This window comes from Pristiophorus japonicus, chromosome 3, assembly GCF_044704955.1.
Source record: "Pristiophorus japonicus isolate sPriJap1 chromosome 3, sPriJap1.hap1, whole genome shotgun sequence".
Lineage (NCBI taxonomy): Eukaryota > Metazoa > Chordata > Chondrichthyes > Pristiophoridae > Pristiophorus > Pristiophorus japonicus.
In genome coordinates, this window is record NC_091979.1 from 215,996,388 (window position 1) to 216,018,715 (window position 22,328).

Sequence of the window (22,328 nt, forward strand, 5' to 3'; positions counted from 1 at the left end):
CGAAACCTCTTTATGCTGCGAAATTTGTTTGGTGTTATCGCTGGTGGACATAAATGCCTGTGCTATCGTTATGGCTTTGCTCAGATTCGGTGTTTCAACAGTCAATAGTTTGCGAAGGATAACCTCATGGCCAATGCCAAGCACAAAAAGGTCTCTTAGCATTTGTTCAAGGAATCCATCGAATTCGCAATGTCCTGCAAGGCGCCTTAGTTCGGCGACGTAGCTCGCCACTTCCTGGCCTTCTGACCGTTGACACGTGTAGAACCGATACCACGCCATCAAAACGCTTTCCTTCGGATTTAGGTGCTCCCGGACCAGCCTGTACAATTCTTCATAGGATTTGGTTGTTGGTTTCACCGTAGCTAGAAGATTCTTCATGAGACCATACAGATGGTAAGGAGGATCGCCCTTCATTTGACAGCGTTCTCATCCCCTTCCAGCTCGTTGGCCACGAAGTATTGGTTGAGTCGCTCCACGAAGATCTTCCAATCGTCCCCTTCAGAGAATTTCTCCAGGATACCAACAGTTCTTTGCATTTTCGCGTGGTTGTTCGTTATGTCGTCGCCAATTGTTACGCTCATAATAAAGGATACATCTGAGTACTGTATGCACTGAGTAAGTGTGACTTTAGCTCCTTTAATTAAACTCCAGAGTGTTGGTACAGCGTGGGAGGCCTGCTTATATACAGTGTCCCCAAGGGATGCTGGGATCCCTAGGGACTCCAATAGGTAGGCCCTCTAGTGGTGGTGTGATACAGGTTGCCAAGGGTTACATACATAACAGGTGCAGCGTCCAAAATCCTGAGTTCTGAAATATGGAATATTCTGGAATCTGGACTCTGGACCAATTGGTGGCAGGGTCATCCTGAATCCGTAAAATGTTCCGGAATCGGATCTGCCGACCTCGGGGCCTCGCCGCTGTCCAACCTCAGACCTCACCTTGCAGCTGCTGCCCTTAGCTTGCTGCCGCTGCCCTTACCTCAGGGCCTCCTCACCGGCTCACCCCAACACCTCCTCTGTGACTGGGCCCACCGACCCGAACACCACCTGGATGGCGGAGCCCGCCCAAACAGCTCCGCAGCGGCGGGGCCGGTGGCCCGAGCAGCTCCTCGGCACCACCACTCCCCCGCCCCCCACCCCCTTCTAACATTCCGAAATCCAGAAATACCTAAACCTGGGTTCGGATGTTCCTGGATTCGCGATATCAGAAAGATGATTCAAAGTCCAGAAAAACACGGAATCCGGAACAGCCTCGGTCCCAAGGGTTCCGGATTCTGGACACTGCACCTGTACTTTATCAAACACCTTTTGCAAGTCAATTTAACTGCAGTACCTTCATCAACCCTCTCCATTAATTCACCAAAGAATGTAATCAAGTTAATCAAACATGATTTGCCTTTAACAAATCCTGTCATTTATTAACCCATATTTTTTCCAGTTATAACTTTGTCTTGGATTATTGTGTCTCAACTTTTTGCTACCACCAACATTCAGCTTACTGGCCTGTAGTTACTGGGATTATCCCTCTTCCCCCCTTTTTGAACAGGGTGTAATATTTGCAATCCTCCAGTTCTCTGGCACCACTCCCATATCCAAGGAGGATTAAAAGATTGTGGCCAGAACCTCTGCTATCTCCACCTTCACTTCCCACAGCAACCTAGAATGCATCCCATCCAGACTGGGTGACTTTTCTACTTTTGTGAGCACTGCCAACCTTTTACGTACCCCCTCTTTATCTATTTATATCCCATCCAATTTATTTACTACAGGTTAAACCTCCCTTATCCGGCACCCTCGGGACCTGGCCTGTGCCGAAAGAGGGATTTTGTCGGATATGCGGTGGTCACGTGCTTGGGTGGACTGTGCCTTTAAGTGCTGTTGCTGGGGTAAGTATGTGTGTGCACTGATTGGCTGTCATCCAGCCCCGAAGAGTTGGCCCGACCCCCGGAGGGAACGCTGTGGGGAGGAGCGGCCGGCCCGAGGACTGTGGTTGCAGGAGTTCCAGCAGGGCAATTAGGAGGAGACAGTCGATTGAGGAGAAAGATTATATTGGTGAGTAGGATTTTGACGGTCGCATTCTGCGCATGCGCCACCCGCCGGCCGGGAATGGTCCTGGATGAGGGGTAGTGCCGGATAAGGGAGTCCTGGATAAGAGAGGTTCAACCTGTACCTCCTTCTTTACTATGACATTGGTAGTATCCTCTTCTTTCATAAAGACATATGCAAAGTATTTATTTAATACCTCAGCCATGCACGCTGCCTCCGCAAGAAGATTGCGTTTTTGGTTCCTAATCGGTCACACTCTTGCTTTTACTGTTTGTGTTTGTGAAATACTTTTGGGTTCCCTTTTATGTTGCCCATTAATCTATTCTCATACACTTCTATTTCCTTTTTCAATTTCCCTCTGTATTTTCTGTATTCAGCTTTATCATGTAATAAACCTGATATTTATCATAAGCCTCCTTTTTCTGTTTCATTTTAATCTCTATCGTTGGTCAATTTATGGTGGTACAAATGAAATAATGAAAGAGCTTATTGTTAGAGGTAATGGCAGCTCTAGCTTTGGATGCCCTTTCCTTTCCCCCTTGTGGGAATATATCTATTCTGTACCCAAACTTAGCTCCTCTTTGAAGGCCTCCCGTTGCTCATTTAAGGTTTTACCTGCCGATGTTTGACTCCAATCCACCTGGGTCAGATCCCCTTTCAACTCACTGAAATTAGCCCTCCTCCAGTTGAGTATTTTGTGTTTGATTGTTCCTTGTCCTTTTCCATAACTGTTCTAAACCTAATGATATTGTGATCAGTGTTCTCTGTAAAACACTTTGGGACCATGCAGCCCCTTTAATCTAACTTCCAATCTTTTATCAATACTTTGACTCCACTCCTTTTTACTTCCCTATCTTTCCTGAATACATTGTAGCCAGTAATGGTTCCCAATCCTCACCTTCTTTGAGCCAGGTCTCCATTATTACCACAATATCATCACCCATGTTGCAATTTGTGCCTGGAGCTCACAAACCTTGTTTACCACGCTCCGTGCAATTAAACAGATATACGCCAAACCAATCCTAATTTGCCTTGCACTTCTCCCTGTCTGATCCCTTCCATTTCTGAACTATTTATTCCTCTAACAGAGTGACTATTTGTACTAAGTCTCCCTTCTGCACATAAAGCGAGAGTTAGGACAAATATCACCGACTCCGCGCCCGCCCCCCCCCCCCCCCCCCCCCCAGCGCAATTTACACTAACCCTTTTTTGCGCATGCGTCCAACACCATGTTGCCTCCACTGAGCAGCCAAACACCTCCGCCGAGCCTCCCGCAGCGCCGAGCCCCAAGCTTCCCGCAGCGCCGAGCCCCAAGCTACCTTGTCTAGCCTTGTAAGAATTTTGTATGTTTCAATGAGATCACCTCCCATTCTTCTAAACGCTAAAGAATGTAGGACAGTCTACTCAATCTCTCCTCATAGGACAATATCCCCCATCCCAGAAATTAGTCTGGTGAACCTTTGTTGCACTCCCTCAATGGCAAGTATATCCTTCCTTAAGGTAAGGAGACAACTGTACACAATACTCCAGGTGCGGTCTCACCAGGGCCCTATATAATTGCAGTAAGACGTCTTTACTCTTGTACTCTCATCCTCTTGCAATAAAAGCCAACATACCATTTGCTTTCTTAATTGCTTGCTGTACCTGCATGTTAACTTTCAGTGATTCATGTACAAGGACACCCAGGTCCCTCTGAACACCAAGAGTCCTTCGCTGTCTAAATTGATACAGTTTGTACATAAAGAATGACTCTTTAGATTAACCCAATGAGTAGCTAACCATATAGACCATGAAGGTCCAGGTTTGATCCCAGATTGATGCTGAATTAGTTGATCGCAGCCAGGATGGCCATGGCAGTGCTACAACTTGCCTTGGCCCTTGGATCAGGCAGAATAAAAATCAACCAGAGTTCCTAATCCCATCAGAATGAAGTGTGTGAGGTCTGTGTAATTTAAATAAGGGAAGATTTGGGCATGACTGTGATACCTCTTGCGTTCAATTAGCTTGCCAACACATGCTATCAAGGTCGTAACATGAGCAATAGCCACTTGGGCAAGATATAATATGGCTGCCAACAACTGCAGAACTGTAACTCTGAAGGAAGCAATATCTTCTGGCGAGGGGAGGAAATGGATGGAGTATAAGATTCCGTGTAATGTACTTCAATCCCACTTTTAAGAAGGACTGCAGGAAAAGTTGTTTTCAAGCATTTTCTGCCTAAATCGGAAAGTGTTTCCAGGAGGACTGTCGTGTCATACGGCTGCCGTTGGAGCTAGGAAGAACATAAGATATAGGCGCAGGAGTAGGCCATCTGGCCCCAATCTGGATTCAATAAGATTATGGTTGATCTGATTGTGGCCTCAACTCCACTTCACTGCCCGCTCCCCATAACACTTGAGGAAGAACATAAGATATAGGCGCAGGAGTAGGCCATCTGGCCCCAATCTGGATTCAATAAGATTATGGTTGATCTGATTGTGGCCTCAACTCCACTTCACTGCCCGCTCCCCATAACACTTGACTCGCTTATCCTTCAAAATCTGTCTGTCTCCACCTTAAATATATTCAATGACCTAGCCTCCACAGCTCTCTGCAGTAAATAATCCCAGATTGATGCTGGACCTTCATGGTCTATATGGTTAGCTACTCATTGGGTTAAAACATTCTTTGCTCCTTGATGTTGCTTCCCCTGTTCGAGTGCAAGTCAAAACCCCCGAACTGGCCAGGACCAGAATCTGACTATTCCAAAGCTTTGACTCGGGCAATGGCAGTCACTGCTCCGATCAATGGCAGCTGGCCTGAGGATATTGTCACCATCCAAAGAGATCGCTTATGAACTTTGTGCTAATTAATGTTATAAAGTGGTATTAGGGGATATATATTTATCCCAAGTATTATGGGGGAGGAGTGAGAGAAATAACCAACTGCATTGCATTGAGAGTGATCTTGCTTAAACTGCTGAGAGGTGCTGTAAAGCTTTGTATCTGAAAAACACTTAATTCTGTATTACAGTTTGAGAAAGGTTTGGGTTTGGTAGGCAGCTTGTGATGGTTAGGGACTGTTGGAATTATTTATGACTTTCGCACCTCTCACATTGGGTGTTAAAGTGAGGTTCGTGGACTTGAATTGGCCTTAACAGAAACACATCGACACACTATCTCTCAGAGATTATCTTTATTTAACCACTATTACATGGGAGCTACATTTTAGACACACATAATCATGGAAGTAACTAACTGAATTGATTTTTGGTGTGAGGAGAGTTAAGGCCAAGTGGAAGGTAATGGCAAATAGAGTTAAATCCACTGCCAATCCAACCGTGCTGTGTAAACATTTAAGTGAAGGGAGAAAGTAGGAAATGAGATAACCCACACACAGACGTGCCTGCCCCGGTTATGTTGGCTTTTTAAGAACATAAGAAATAGGAATAACAGTAGGCTATATGGCCCCACGAGCCTGCTCCGCCATTCAATAAGATTATGGCTGATCTGATCATGGACTCAGCTCCAATTCCCCTTCTCGTTTAAGAAACTGTCTATTTCTGTCTTAAATTTATTCAATGTCCCAGCTTCCACAGCTCTCTGAGGCAGCGAATTCCACAGATTCACAACCCTCGGCAAAGGCACACACAAAAACAAAATCTGAAACCCTCTGTCGGTTTGAAGTCAAATTTTGTATCTTCAAAGTCAACCAACCAGTTAATTCAATCTACATGAATGGGCTTGGAGGTGGACCTGTTTTTATTCACATTTTCCAGTTCAAATATACAGTTCATTGGAATGAATTCATTAGTTATAATCTTTTTCAGATTACAGCATAATCCATAATTTACTTTTGATTGGCATCTTCAAGACTACACTTTCCCAGTTTTGACAGCCTTACTTCACCCCTCAAAATTAACTTTATTTTAAAGAAATACTTCAGGCTGTGTGCTTAAATAGAACTCGTGTGGATTTAGCAATTTGGATGTGTCTGAGGTGCCCTATTGATGAAGACAATTGCTGTACGAACTCAAATCCCTGTTCAATCGTTCTGTGCTGGTATTGGCTGAGGTAAAGATAAAAGCATTGTGTTGGTCACACTGTCATTGGGCTAGGCAGGGGCAAAATCACTTAGGCTTTCCACTCCTGATCACTCGTCACTTCTGCTAAAAAAGTACACGTGTGTGGATGTGAGTGAGGCCTTGGTCTAGTGCCCCTGCCCTGTGCACTCATGGAGCTACACCCCAGCAAAAGTCAGTGCCTCTAGAGAGATGCCTACCAAGCAACAGTGTCATGCTAATCTACCACTTTTGTTGCCAAAATGTGCTTTAAAGGTAGACCATGTGTAGATTCTGCCTACAGTGTTTAAATCCTAATCTGAGTTACTCTATAGGGCATCACAAGGTAATTTCATGTTTTTTTTAATCGTGTTCCTGTCAAAGGGAGGAAAGAAAGCAAGGGAGAGATTACAAGTTTTGCAATTATTTTTTTTTTAATTCTTAATTCAAAGAATTTGAAAGTGGACAATTACTTGGATTTATGATTCTTGCACATTAAAAATGCACCATCATCATCATCCTAGGCGGTCCCTCGAGCAAGGATGACTTGCTTCCACATGAGTTCACAGATGTTTCAATGAAGGACCCGATATTCCAGTCCTTAACTCCAATTGAAGGGGTGGAAGATGCCTGTGCGTGGATTTTTTTAACGTGTGGTGACCGTTGCACACCAGCCACCACACGGGCTTGACAGAGCTAGGCATTTATCCAGTGGCAAGTGTTAACCAGGACGACTGGAGACCTGCTGTACTGCACGGACCTAGTGCGCGCACACATCGCAGTGTGGGCTGGCCCGTGCTGCCTCTGGGCCCTCTGCTCTTCTGGGCCCCGTTTTCTCATCTGCCGCACCTCTGCCATGATCTCTTGCCGCTCCTCCGCCACAAACATTCGCCATACCTCCGCCACAATCTCTCACCACTCCTCCGTCACGATCTCTCGCCGCTCCTCCGCCACAAACATTCGCCGTAAATATGTAAAATATATTTATATATTATATTTAAATATATAAAATATATAAAATAAATAAACATAAAAATGTACCATAAATCTTATGTCAGCTGTTTTTTTTTTTCAGGTCTTTTGTGGATTCCCGTGTTCAGCCAATTTATGGTGGTACAAATGAAATAATGAAAGAGCTTATTGCTAGAGGAATTGTAAGTGACTAATAAAATGGCAACACAAATGGGACATGCTGTGTTGATAATTGCTCCATGATTCTTATCAAAAGTACCTCTATGGTCTGAAAATTTATATACCTTATACCTATTAAGTTTGTCCAATGAAATATAATATACGAAAGCAAAATACTGTGGATGCTGGAATCTGAAATAAAAGCACAGAATGCTGGCAATCTCAGCGGGTCAGGCAGCATTTGTGGAGAGAAAAACAGAGCTAACGTTTCGGGTCGACAAACTTCGTCAAAATATAATATATATTTACTTCAGGGTTGTTTAGAAATGAGAAACTGAATATTGACATAAGAACCCAATAGCTTTCTTTCTCCTGTCCCACCTTGATATGCTCTACAAAAGGTGACTGGGGTTTGAATGCAGATTCATTATGTGCCTTAGATGTATTATCATCCAGTGTACTTTCTGTTTACTTGCTGCTTGTGGAACTGTGATAGCAACAGCCAGACTTGTTGATGGTTTCAAGAGTCAACTGCAAGATGTTCCGGTTGGTAAAACCTGTCCAAGAATCGGGGTTTTATTGTTGAGGCAGTGAACTAAGATGAAATGTTTGTTTTTGCTTTCTGGCTGAATTGTTAAGCAGCCAAACTAAGTGATGTAATAATGTTGAAAAAAGCTGGAACATGTTAACAATATTCCATTGAACTTTATTCCTGAGTTTGATATTTCTTTGTGCGTTTTGTGGGCACTGTTATTTTAAAGTGCTAATGGACACTATTCTGATAAAACCATAACAGAATTAAACACTAGTTCTCAGAATTTGGCATAGATTGTTTTCTTAAAAACATGCAGCATGATAACTCTGGTTCAGCTCAGCCTTATGTTTGAGTTGAAATGAGTGTTTGCTGATGCAATCATGCAATGATTAAACAAACCATCTATGTATTTGAAATTTGAAAGCTCCCCCAGTAGTTGACTTGAGGCAAATAAGGTCCTAGTTCAATTCTTAGTCTGCCTCGTTGGAGTGATAATATGATGGCTATAATGGACCAAATGGTAGCTAGAGTGCCCCTGATCCAAGAGGGAGAAATCAGCCAGGGTTCTTGCTCCATATCTCTATCCAGTGACCTTTGCTGGAAAGTGTGTATGTGTGTGGACCTCTATTATTGTGCCCTCTGTGTTGAATAGCCTGCTGACACTCACTGTCTAGGCTCATACATGAAGAATGGCCATGTGAGGTGAGTTACTGGAGGGTGAGCCGCACCTGTGGAACTGTAGTTCAGAGGAGGCAGAGGGAAAGAAAATTGTCAACAAAAAAAATCTCATTTCCCCAAATGCTCATGGTCTTCAGATCCCATGGGACACATTTGCTCTTCCACGCAGATGAAATTCAATGTGACTAACTTCTTGAATGACAAGAACATTGTTCTCAATTTCCAGCTGTAAAAACAATACTTGATTTCATATATTTGATCATTTTTATATACAAAGGAGTTATTTACTTTCAGATTTCAATAAACTATTATTATATAGTAGTGCCTTCTATTCTGTTTAGTGTCAAATTTACCATTTTAGTGTTTGGCCAAATTAATAACACATGCAGATGTTTGAGGCTGTATAGGATTCCAGATGGAAAAGATTAAAGGTTGAGACTACATAAAGATTCTGGTTACCTAACACTGATTTGGGAATTAAATTACATAAAGGAGAATTTTAAAGATGAGTTTAATTTCCATAAATACATGTCCAGAAACACAGCATTTAATGAACAATTAATTCAATTCTGCAATGGTTTTCCAGTTCCAAATTGATAGTTGGCTTCTCAATTACTAAACAAAGCTGCCTACCGATTAATACTCTGATCTGGAATTAGATCATTTAAACCGTATTCATTGAAATAATGTAATCAGTTTTAATGGATGATTGATTTAGTGGGGTACTAACTGTGAATTGCTGTCTGGAGGAAGCAAAGGGAGTTGTAAACATCACTTATGAGATGGTTTATTCCAATGATTTTATACTAAGTGTAGCGGGGGATTATGCTTAAAGTGATATTTGTGTTATAAAGTAAGATACGTCAGCAACATTACAGTTGGCCTCAGTGCCCTTGGTTGGTTGGAGAAGGGAAAATCTACCAGAATTTCCTGTTGCTTTTTGCTATGTAGTGACTGCCTGCCAAAAATGCATGTGTTGGATGTTGGAGGAGGACAAGATCGGACTTGTTAATAATGACCCTGTGATCAGAGAGCCCATCAACACTTGCTCAAACTTGAATACTTGGCCACTTGGGAGAGTTACTGGAGGGCAACCAGTGCCCCTGCAACCAACACCTTCAGCAAGTGAAGAAAATAGGTGAAGTAAAAAGAAGCGTGCAGCCAGCCTTTTGGTCCTGTTAAGTCTTGTGTGCAAGGGTTTATTTTAAGGTAATAATTCCTGGTGAGATGGAGGCAGACATGATGATTATGGAAACCACGGTATGAGCTACAAACTTCTGGATACTTTAGAACTCCGCTGCCACAGAATAACAAACTTCAACACAGACAAGTGTCACTGGCTGTTGCTGTACTGAGGGGTCAAACCCACAGTCGATTGTGTGTGTGTGTGTGTGTATTTCACAAAAAAACTCACTCTGACTTGGCATGAATTACTAACGAAGGGAAAACAAAAAAAAAAGATAAAGCAACGTACCTGGTAAATTAATAAACTATATCTACTAATAGGATACAACAGTGTTGTGACTATGTTGCTAGATATGTAACCCAGAGGAATGAACTAATAATCCAGTGACTGAGTTCAAATCCCACGGTGGCAGTTTGAGAATGTGAATTCAGATTTTTTTTAAATAAACCTGGAAGTAAAAAGTTGGTATCCGTAAGAGTGACCATGAAAGTGATCTGTTTAAAAACCCAACTGGTTCACTAATGTCCTTTAGGGAAAGAAACCTTCTGTCCTTACCAATGTTTCCCTAATTTATTTTTGGGGGAGGGGGGGGGCGGTACGCGACCCTGTTTCCACTCACGCACGGAACTTAACATTGGAAAAGCTGGTCTCGGGCATCGTGGGACTGGCAGAGAGCTGAGCGGCCATGCAGCTTAGAGGGAATGTTGGTCCTCGCTCAGTGTGGCCTAAATGTGACGCCAGACCCCAAACATGTGGTTGACTCTTAACTGCCTTCCGAAGTAACAAATCACTCATTTGTATCAAACTGCTAAGAAGGTGGCGCACCAGCTTGGGGCATCTAGGGATGGGTAATAAATGCCATCCTTGCCAGCCACTCTCACATACCAAGAATTATTTATTTTAAATCGGAATGCACCATGGTTATTGCTGATTGGCTAAATTAATCCAGGAAATATCAGAAAAATATCCTACTACAGTTAAAAATTGTATTGATTATGAATACAATGTAATTTGAACTCTCACAGTTTAGCTGGATTAAATGGAGCCGTCAGCAGCCAGAATTATCACTACAGCTATGTGTGAACAAATGATCTTCGAAACATAGAAACATAGAAAATAGGTGCAGGAGTAGGCCATTCGGCCCTGCGAGCCTGCACCGCCATTCAATGAGTTCATGGCTGATTTCTCCAAATTAAAATCTCTAATGAACCAAAATTTATCAAACATATTTAGTATAGCTGTTCCATCAAGACACGAAGGCTGAAAACAAGCAGGGCAGTTACAATCGTTCTTTGTTATATTTCTTACTTTGAAAGATTAGATCAGTTGAATTTGTTCCTGCAGTTATGGTTTGAAACTGACGGAAGGATTAATGGCTATGTTCCAAGGGGTTCCACATGACAAACTTGAGTCTTTGCTTTAGTTTAAGTGAGCAACCAGAAGATCAAAATAACTAGACAAAGGAGCTCTTAAATTCCATTATTTTTTTGGCACTTGGCTGATATCTGGAGCAAACCCCATGAGAAAGCGTAGGTGCAAACTGCATCCTTTTACTCAATGTTCTTGTACACCAATATACTGTGCAATTGAGATATCTCCATTCCACTGTTTGCTTTATAGTTGCGACTCTCTTCAGTAGCGGGATCACCTGCCACACAGAGGGGTGGCCCTTGTCTTGAAACGTTTTTACAGATCTTCGCTTGGCTGGCTTACTTCATCTCTTTAGTACGAAAATGTATATCTTAAAAATATAGTACATTTAGTGGCTCCCTTTTTCTGGTCTTAACATTTATTCTTTCCCTCTTTACAATATTACTCAGCAGTTGTACCCAGCATTCCATTCTTTTCCCCTTTTACTGCACAGCAGCTTCCCCACCCCTCCCTGATATTCCACTATCTCTTCAGATTAAAGACCCATTGATACTTCCACTTCCTTGTTTTGCTCAGCAGCAAAATGTTTAATGTATCTTACAGAGGAATGCATAATTTGCAGATTTCACATCATGTAACTGCATTGGGAATGTGATTCGAGATAACGCACATTATTCAGTCTGTGCAATACATTCAGACTACTGCCCAGTAACAGTGGATTAAATTTGAGTGTGATGGGAGTGGAGTTAAAAATTATGTTCAATTTGATAAATCTAAACCTGGTTGTCACAACTTCAATGAAATAACTTTTTCTATTTTGAATTCATTTTGAACCACATAGCAGCCTCCAACCTGAAAAGAGAGCTTATACTGCTGTATATAAAATTATGTGCTATAATATTTCCAGTCTCAATACAAAGATCAGAACTGTATAAGTTTTGCAATAAAGTGGAGTCTAAACTTTGATTTAAGATGTGCTTTAAAACATAGTGGTTTATTATTGCTGTCTGATCATTTGGTAATTTAACAATATTGAATTTCAGTCTTGTGGTTCAAGGCATTGTTTTTCTCAGCCATGGCTCAGTTTGGTAGCACCCTTGCCTCTGATTCAGAAGGTTGTTGGTACAAGTCCCACTCCAGAGACTTGAGCACAAAAAGCTCGGCTGACACTCCAGTGCAGTGCTGAGGGAGTGCTGCACTGTCGGAGGTGCCTCTTTCGGATGAGACGTTACATCAAGACGTTAACCCCGTCTGCGCTCTCAGGTGACCACAAAAGATCCCATGGCTCTATTTCAAAGAAGAGCAGGGAGGGTTATCCCTAGTGCCCTGGCCAATATTTATCCCTCAATCAACATCACTAAAAAAACAGATTAACTGGTCATTATCACATTGATGTTTGTGGGAGCTTGCTCTGCACAAATTGGCTGCTGCGTTTCCTACATTACAACAGTGGCTACACTTGAAAAAGTACTTCATAGGCGTAAAGCGCTTTGAGACGTCCGGTGGTCGTGAAAGGCGCTATAGAAATGCAAGTCTTTTTTCTTTTAAATATTTATATTGCTTCAGGCATATAATAAAAAAACATCTGTAGACCTTGTTAAGTGAGTATGTGATGCCACTCTGGGAGTAGGAATATAGAATTTACTGTTACAAATGGTTAGTCAGGAGAGGAGTTTAAGACATGGAGTATAGAAGCCGGGATTTATCTTTGCATTCCAGAATGATTCTGGAATAGTGAGCAATTTTGGCAGATGAGAGCAGGACCCGATAATGCTTTAAGATCCATCCGATCTGGTGGTGAATGGCTAAATCAGTTGTTCGCCATTTCTGTTCAAGTCTGCGTCCCTTGGACTTAAGGGAGCAAAGATGAGGGCTGTACCAGGGGAACAGCCGGGGTGAGAGAGAGTAATGGTTTTAATAGGGATTAGGGCGTCAGAGGTGGTGGTGAGGGTGTGATTGAGCAGATCTCTAGCTGCATAAATGTCATGGTGAATGGAGGGCCAAAGGCTGGACAGTTGGGATTTCATAAGTGCAGTTGGGAGTGAGTTATTTCCAGGGGTGGACACAAGGGGTGGGGGTGGAAGGGGGATGTGGGTGGAGAGCGAAACGAGGAAGTGGTCAGAGATGGCCTTATCTGCGATTGTCACGATGGGAGTAGCGAGGCCACGAGAGATGACAATGTCGAGGGGCTGGCCGTGAATATGGGTTGGGGAGTTTACATGGAGTGTGAGATTAAGGGAAGCCAGTGAACTCAGAGGAGAGAGAGCATGATGAATTGAGATGGATGTTGAAATCACTGAGGATGAGAAGTCGCTTGGTGCAGAGGCTGAAGGAGGATATCTCAGTAATAAAATGTTTAAGGTACTAGGGTGGGCAGTAGAGAACGAGAATTTTAAATGAGAGGGGTGGAATAGGGTGAGATGCTCAAAGGAGGAGAAATGCGGGAGGAGTAGGGGGACAGACCATGGTGTGATTTGCTGATGAGAGCCACACCGTCACCATGGCGGTCTGAGTGGGGCAAGTGTTGGAAGGTACAGCCGGGCGGGGAGGCTGCACTTAAGGGTAAAGTGCCATCTCGCCTGAACCACGTTTCTGTCAGGACCATGATGTCGATGCAATCATCCATGATAAGCTCATAGATGGCAAGGGCCTTGTTTGCAAGTGAATGGACGTTCTGGAGAGGGATGAGGAGAGGTTTGATGATGGCTGCCTCACTGCCAGTGTCCACAGTGTCTGCGCTGATGGGGGGCGATTGTCGAGATTAGCCCCCAGTGGGCGTGCAGGGTGGGTAGGTTGGCGAGAGAGTTGGATGGGACAGTGGGGGTTGCTGCTCGTAAGGAGGCAGCGACAAGTGCTTCGATGGGCCCTTTGTAGGATGCCAAGAGAGGCACAGATAGAAGCTATAGGCTGATCTAGGAGGGAGTCGAGCCTGGAATGGTGGCAGGAGAGTAGGAAGGTAGAAGAGTAATGAAGGATTGAGGTAGGGATTGGAGTATCTGAGAGAGGAGAGATGAAAGGAGGCAAGATGAAAGGAGAGAGTGATCAGGGAGGGAGAAGTGGAAAATTATTGAATGGCTCGGGTCTGGAGTGGTAGCCAAAGTGAGCACGTGAGTGGACATGGGAAAAGCTCTGGCTACATATTCCTGTTTAAATGTAGTAATTAATGGGATACATATTTCCTGGTAGCAGTCCCATTCAGTGTTCCTCCAAAGGTGCAAGGCAGCAAGCGTAAGGTCCTGCGCGGGCCACTCACCAGCACCTATCGCTGGAAGAGATACGCAGCAAATTTAAAAGGACCACGCACGAAAGAAAAATATTAGAGGAAACATTGGTGCCACTTAACACCCACCTGAACTAAGAACAGGCAGATAGGACCTACTTTTAACATCCAAAGGACTGCACCTTTGATCGCAAGTCCTCGACTTGAAATAAGATTTCAGTAAAGTGTAATTGGAGGGTGAAATCTTCAAACTTTGTCGCAAACTGTGAAAACGCCAAAGAGTACCATTTTTGATTTCTTCCGGCCTGGGGAGAATGTTTTGAGTTATATAGTACTAGAAATTGCTAATGCAGTAAAAGAACAGACTTCAAATCCTGGAAATACACAGCAGGTCAGTCAGCACCTGACACAATCTACAGCCACAGGCTTTAAATTGCTGATTGGATGAAGCAGCATAAATTGTATTCTGCTTCAACTAAATCAAAGTTGAGTTTTATTAGCAGATTGGTAATAGAAACAACAATATCAGTAATTATTGCTTAAGGAACAGTGAAGTAATCTCACTTTAGCAACAGTCAGGCAGCAATAAGAGCATAAGAAATAGGAACAGGAGTAGGCCATGTGGTCCCTCGAGCATGCTCCACTATTTAATACGATCATGGCTGATCCGATCATGGCCTCAGTTCTACTTCCCTGCCCGCTCCCCATAACCTCTTATTCCCTTATGGTTTAAGAAACTGTTTATTTCTGTCTTAAATTTCCCAGCTTCCACAGCTCTCTGAGGCAGCGAATTCCACAGATCCACAACCCTCTGAGAGAAGAAATTTCTCCCAATCGCAATTTTAAATGGGCAGCCCCTTATTCTAAGATTATGCCCTCTAGTTCTAGTCTCCCGTATCAGTGGAAACATCCTCTCTGCATCCACCCTGTCAAGCCCCCTCATAATCTTCTACGTTTCAATAAGATCACCTCTCAGTCTTCTGAATTTCAATGAGTAGAGGCCCAACGTACGCAACCTTTCCTCATAAGTCAACCCACTCATCTCTGGAATCAACCTTGTGAACCTTTTCTGAACTGCCTCCAAAGCAAATATATCCTTTCGTAAATATGGAAACCAAAACTGCACACAGTATTCCAGGTGTGGCCTCACCAATACCCTGTACAACTGTAGCAAGACTTATCTGCTTTTATACTCCATCCCCTTTGCAATAAAGGCCAAGATTCCATTGGCCTTCCTGATCACTTGCTGTACCTGCATACTAACCTTTTGTGTTTCATGTATAAGTACCCCCAGGTCCTGCTGTACTGCAGCACTTTGCAATCTTTCACCATTTAAATAATAACTTGCTCTTTGATTTTTTCTGCCAAAGTGCATGACCTCACACTTTCCAACATTATACTCCATCTGCCAAATGCATCTTTCACACCAGGTAACCATGGGGCGGGCAAGGGGAAAAGGTTGTGCAGAGCAGGAAGTACAGAAAAAAGTAAGGGAGGTGTTGAATAGCCAGGCGAAAGAGGTAGGTTTAGGAGAGACATTTTGCAGATAGCATAACAAAGAGGCATAGAGAATTGTGGAGTGCAGGGCTAAAAGCTGCCTGTGATTTGAGCACAGAGAGTGGAAATATTTTCATTGGACCAAAAAGGGTGGCATGGGTAGTTCAGTGTTCCCGGGACAGAAAAGAGCACAAGTGCTCCCTCAATCTGAGAAGGGCACCACTAATTAAAAAAAACCTCATGTAGATCGCCCAATTAAACTAAACCACGCACAAAAGAAAACTCAATCACAATCTCATTCTGGTATTCAGTGATGCAGTTAACACCTGAGGTGCCCACTGGTGTCAGAAGGCCCCAAGAGCCCCTCCAGGACCACCTGCACTAGGGAATGGGTGATGTAGAGTAGGTGAGAGTTGGCCAATTGTCAGTTGTGCCTCAATGATTCTGGTTTGAGGCACTGCTGGATGTTTTGCATCTCGCCTTTCCACTTTGTGTTTTTTTTTCATGATTTTCCTACTCATTAGATACAGCAGGATCCAGTGGGGTTGATGAAGAGGGCAGGGCACCATGCAAAGTGTTCATAAGGACAGGTGATTGTGCTTGTGTGGAGGGAGGCCAGCGTCACACCAGGTGGAGTAACACATTGCCTGGCTAAAAAAACTCCCATTGGTTGGATCCGTTTGTTATTCGGTTCCTTTAAGTTTGGTTCCGGTGCTGAGATCTGATCAGAACCAGGCGGTGGAACGAATACTTTGAACGGATTTTTAAAGAACGATTGGGGTTTATGTCCTGTTCTTTAATGGAATCCACAGAAATCCGTTAGTTATCAATTGAGCTACATTTCACTGCCTAAGGATACCTCAGAATAACCAACAAGAGAAAATGACACAAGCAAAGTAAAACTCTGACCATTCCCAATTCTCGGCAGTGATTCGCCCCTTATATTTATTTTAAAATGTGTTTTTTCGTAAGGAGACATGAACTTCGATAATATGTAGAACAAATTAGAGTTTTTTAGGGTGTGTTTAGTTTCTATTGAAATTCACATCCCTTTCCGGTGGAAAAATAGTTTCAAACGGGTTTGATTTCTGGGAGAAGCTGGACCAGTTATAAGAGCGAGTTTTAATGGAGCCACTGCTCCACACTTTACAATGTACCTTTTATACCTGAGTCACCAACCCGCTGTTTGTAAATGGAGTGTTTTTGCACCAACTCTTCTTAAAACTGAATTGCTCACGTGAAGTTATTGATTGTAAGTATGCATTAACACATTGTAGGATTTTTAAAAATGTTATAATAAAGCTAGATACAAGCATGTCATCGTCATAGGCAGTTCCTCGAAATCAAGGAAGACTTGCTTCCACTCCAAAAGTGAGTTCTCAGATGACTGAACAGTCCAATTTGGGAATTACAGTCTCTGTCACAGGTGGGACAGACAGTTGTTGGAGGAAAGGATGGGTGGGGAGTCTGGTTTGCCACACGCTCCTTCCGCTGCCTGCGCTTGTTTTCTGCATGCTCTCGGCGATGAGACTTGATGTGCTCAGCGCCCTCCCAGGTGCTCTTCCTCCACTTAGGACGATTTTGGCCAGGGACTTCCAGATGTCGGTGGGGATGTTGCATTTTATCAATGAGGTTTTAAGGGTGTCCTTAAAACATTTCCTCTGCCCACCTGGGGCTCGCTTGCCGTGTAGGAGTTCCGAGTAGAGCACTTACTTTGGGAGTCTCGTGTCGGGCATGCGGACAATGTGGCCCGTTCAACGGATCTGGTCGAATGTGGTCAGTACTTCAATGCTGGGGATGTTGGCCTGATTGAGAACACTAACGGTTCTCCCAGGGGATTTGCAGGAACTTGCGGAGGCATCGTTGGTGGTATTTCTCCAGTGATTTGAGGTGTCTACTGTATATGGTCCACGTCTCTGAGCCATACAGGAGGGTGGGTATCACTACAGCCCTGTAGACCATAAGCTTGGTGCCAGATTTGAGGGCCTGATCTTCGAACACTCTTCCTCAGGTGGCTGAAGGCTGCAATGGCACACTGGAGGCGGTGTTGAACCTCATCATCGATGTCTGCCCTTGCTAATAATAGGCTCCAGAGGTATGGAAAATGGTCCACGTTGTCCAGGGCCGCGCCGTGGATCTTGATGACTGGGGCGGGGGGCAGTGTAGTGTGGCGGGGTCAGGTTGGTGGAGGACCTTTGTCTTATGGATGTTTAGTATAAGGTCCATGTTTTCGTACACCTCGGTGAAGATGACTTGGAGTTCAGCCTCTATGCGCAGACGCAAGCGTCGTCCACGTACTGTAGTTTGATGACAGAGGTTGGGACGGTCTTGGATCTGTCCTGGAGACGACGAAGGTTGAATAGTTTCCCACTGGTTCTATAGTTTAGTTCCACTCCAGCAGAGAGCTTGTTGAGTGTTCGGTGGAGCATTGCAGCGAGGAAGATCGAGAAGAGGGTTGGCACGATGACACAGCCCTGTTTGACCCCGGTTCGGATGTTGATTCGGTCTGTTGTGGATCTCTTGGTCAGGATCACGGCTTGCATGTCGTCGTGGAGCAGGCGGAGGATGGCGACAAACGTTTGGGGGCAGCCGAAATGGAGGAGGCGCTACATAGTCCCTCGCGGTTAACGATATGAAAGGCCTTTGTACGGTCAAAGGCGGCTATGTACTGTTGGTGCTGTTCCCTTCATTTCTCTTGCAGTTGTCGCGCCGTAAAGATTATGTCCGTTGTACCCTGTAGTGAACGGAATCCGCACTGTGACTCTGGGAGGAGCTCCTCAGCCACAGAGAGAAGACAGTTGAGGAGGACTGTAGCGATGACTTTCCCAGTGGCTGACAACAGCGATATTCCTCTGTAGTTGCTGCAGTTGAACTTGTCCCCTTTTTTAAAGATGATCACGATCACTGAATCTCTGAGATCTCCCGGCATGCTCTCCTCCTTCCAGATCAGAGATGTGGTCATGCATTCGTGCCAATAGTGCTTCTTAGCGGGGATTCCATCTGCTCCTGTTGTTCTTGAGCTGACTGATGGCCTTTTCTACCTCATGCAGGGCTGGGGTTTTACTGAGATGGTGGCTGGTAGCATGCTCGGGATGGAGTCAAGGACACTCGTGTCAAAGACAGAGTCTTGATTAAGGAGATCTTCGAAGTGCTCCTTCCAGCGGGTCCGGACTGCCTCGGTGTTCTTGATGAGTCTCCCCGTTCTTGGCCAGCAGTGCGGTGGGGCCTTGGGTGCTTGAGCCGTAGGTGGACTTGACTGCAGTGAAGAATCCTCGCATATCATGGCTGTCAGCCAGCTGTTGAATCTCCTGTGCTTTCTCCACCCATCATCTATTCTTTAGGTCACGGGTTTTTTGTTGGACCACGGCCTTGAGCCATCTGTAATGCTGCTTTTTTGCTCCTGAGTTGGGTTGTTTTAGGTTCAGAAATGCCCTGCGCTTGCGATTTATTAGCTCTTGGATCTCCTGGTCATTCTCATCAAACCAGTCCTGGTGTTTCCTGGTTGAGTGACCGAGCATCTCTCGCAGGCACTGGTTATGGTGGCCTGGAGGGCAGATCAAGCATTGTGAGCACTCTGCATCTTGGGATCATCAAGGGTCGCCAGGTTCGCAGTGAGGCGCTGGCTGTATTGGGTTATCTTAGCTGGGTCTTTGAGTGCCCCGGCGTTGATTTTTCTGCAGCACTGCTTCTGTTGCCATCATCGCTTTAAGGCTATCTTGATGTTGATGACGGAACGGATTACGGTGGTCCGTCCAGTAGTCATCAGCTCCTGTCATGGCGTGGGTGATGTGCACATCATTGCAACCCCTGGCTCGAACGATGACGTAGTCGAGCAGGTGCCAATGCTATGTGCGGGAGTGTTGCCACGATGCCTTGTATTTGTCTCTCTGGCGGAACAAGGTGTTGGTGGTGACAAGGTCGTGTTCTAGGCGTTTTGTCAGGAGCAGGGTACGGCTGGAGTTGGTTTTCCCTACCCCCATTCTGCCGATCACACTTCCCCAGAGCTGACCTTACTGACTCCGGCGTTGAAGTCACCGAAGGGGATCAGTTTGTCGTCCGTAGGGATGCGGGACAGGAATTGTTCAAGGCTGGAGTAAAATCCCTCTTTGGCCTCATCTGTTGCGTCGAGTGTTGGGGCATACGCACTGATGACTGTGGTGCACTGGTTCAGGGATACGATGAGTCCGGAGAGTCATGAGACGTTCATTAATCCCGCAGGGGGAGTCTCTGAGGGGGTTGACCAGCTTGTTCTTGATGGCGAAACTGACTCCATGGAGATGGTGTTCTTCCTCTGGTTTGCCTTTCCAGAAGAAGGTGTAACCTTCACCTTGTTCTTCGAGCTAGCATTCATCTGCCCGATGGTCTCGCTTAGGGCGGCGGTGTCGACATTGAAGCGTCTAAGTTCGTGGGCAATGATGGCAGTGTGGCGTTCTGGTCTGTCGCTATTGGAGTTGTCCAAGAGAGTCCTGATGTTCCAGGTCCTGAACTTCATTTTCAAGGGTGGAAGATGCCTTTGCATGAATTCTTTCAACGTAGGGTTGCCGTTGCACACAAGCTACGACAGGGGCTTAGCAGAGCAAGGTCTTGGTCCAGTGGCAAGGGGATCCAAGACGACTGGAGACCAGGCACTGCTGCATGAGCCTAGTTGTCTATGGCGGGATGCGAGCCATAAGCTCGGCGCTGAGCAGTGCTCTTCGGTGAGGTGGTGAGAAAACTGAGGCTTGGCTGAGGGCAGGCATTGGTATGGTCAGAGGTCCCCTTTGTGGAAGGAGGAGGTGTCAAATAGGTCAGAGTGACCACAGCCAGCGAAATACAAGCATATATATCTTACTGTATCACGCACTGAAAATGTAACACTGTTCTCATTTCCAAATAACGATTAATTAAGGAATCGCCGCTGTTCAGTATATCTTAGATTATTTGTATGTTTTAAATGTATGCACATTTCACACATAATTACACATTTCGCCAGCAATTTAAAATTGAAATGAAAATACTGAGGAAGTAGAATTGCTGCTGATTTTTGCATTCTAAAATTAAAGTGGGATTTAATTGCCTATTTTGTTAGTGTCGCAATGTTTTTAATGTATGTATACATTTATTTCTAATTAACGTTTTATTAAAAATGTTTATTTATTGTACACTGTCATGTGGTAGAAAACATGACATTTTGGAAACTATTCCCATTTCCAACAGTGTTACCACAAGGCCTCAGCTATTTACAATCTATATTAATGACTTAGATGAGGGGACCAATTGTAAGGTATTCAAGTTTCCTGACGGTACAAAGCTAGGTGGGAAAGTAAGTTGTGAGGAGGATGGAAAGGGATATAGACAGGCTAAGTGAATGGGCAAGAACATAGCAAATGCAATATAATGTGGAGAAATGTGAAGTTATCCACTTTGGTAGGAAAAATAGAAAAGCAGAGTATTTCTCAAATGATGAGAGACTGGGAAATGTTGGATTCTGCAAGGACCTGGGTATCCTTGTACACAAATCACAGAAAGTTAACATGCAGTTACAGCAAGCAATTTGATTTTTATTCGTTCCTGGGATGTGGGTCTAATTGCCTTTGAGAAGGTGCCTTCTTGAACTGCTATGGTGAAGGTACTCCGATAGTGCTGTTAGGGAGGTAGTTCCAGGATTTTGACTCCGTGACGATGAATGAATGGCAATATATTTCCAAGTCAGAATGGTGTGTAACTTGGAAGGGAACTTGCAGGTGATGGTGTTCCATGCGCCTGCTGCTCTTGTCCTTTTAAGTGGTAGAGGTTGCAGGTTTGGGAGGTGCTGTCGAAGAAGACTTGGCAAGTTGCTGCAGTGTATCTTGTAGATAGTACACACTGCAGCCACGGTGCACCCGGTGGTCGAGGGAGTGAATGTTTAAGGGATGTAAATCAAGCGGGCTGCTTTGCCTTGGATGGTGTTGATCTTTTTGAGTGTTGTTGGAGCTACACTCATGCAGGCAAGTGGTGAATATTCCATCACACTCCTGACTTGAGCCTTGTAGATGGTGGAAAGGCTTTGGGAAGTTAGAAGCCACAAAATACCCAGACTCTGATCTGCTCTTGTGACCACTGTATTTATGTGGCTGTCCAGTTAAGTTTCTGGTCAATGGTGACCTCCAGGATGTTAATGATGGAGAATCGGCGATGATAATGCCATTGAATGTCAAGGAGCGGTGGTTAGTCAATGCCTGGCACTTGTGTGGCGTGAATGTTAGTTGCCACTTGTTAGCCCAAGCTTGAATGTTGTCCCGGTCTTGTGGCATGCAGGCGCAGACTGCTTCATTATCTGCAGAGTTGTGAATGGAACCGAGCACTGTGCAATCATTAGCAAACATCCCCACTTCTGTATTTATGATGGAGGGAAGATCATTGATGAAGCAGCTGGAGATGGTTGGGCCTAGGACACTGCCCTGAGGAACTCCTGCAATGATGTCCTGGAGCTGAGACAATTGACCTCTAATAACCATAACCACCATCTTTTGTGCTAGACATGACTCCAACCAATGGAGAGTTTTCCCACTGATTCCCATTGACTTCAACTTTACTCGGGCTCCTTGATGCCACATTCAGTCAAATGCTGCGAACTGGAAAACCACAAATGTAACACCCCTATTTAA

The 22,328-nt window shown here is 44.5% G+C and overlaps 1 protein-coding gene across 2 annotated transcripts in view; it reads left to right on the forward strand.

The window, feature by feature from the left end:
• Positions 1–22,328, forward strand: part of kansl1l (KAT8 regulatory NSL complex subunit 1-like) — a 321,460-nt gene that overhangs the window by 132,486 nt on the left and 166,646 nt on the right. The window contains exons 1-2 of one of the 2 annotated variants that reach the window (XM_070876265.1): positions 1,917–2,051; positions 7,160–7,238. Coding sequence is in view for 1 of the 2 variants with exons in the window: in XM_070876272.1 (XP_070732373.1) it covers positions 7,160–7,238 (79 nt within the window). In the remaining variant the exon portion in view is untranslated. Of the gene's footprint in view, positions 1–1,916; positions 2,052–7,159; positions 7,239–22,328 lie in introns of those variants that run through there. The other variant, XM_070876272.1, reaches the window with a different exon arrangement.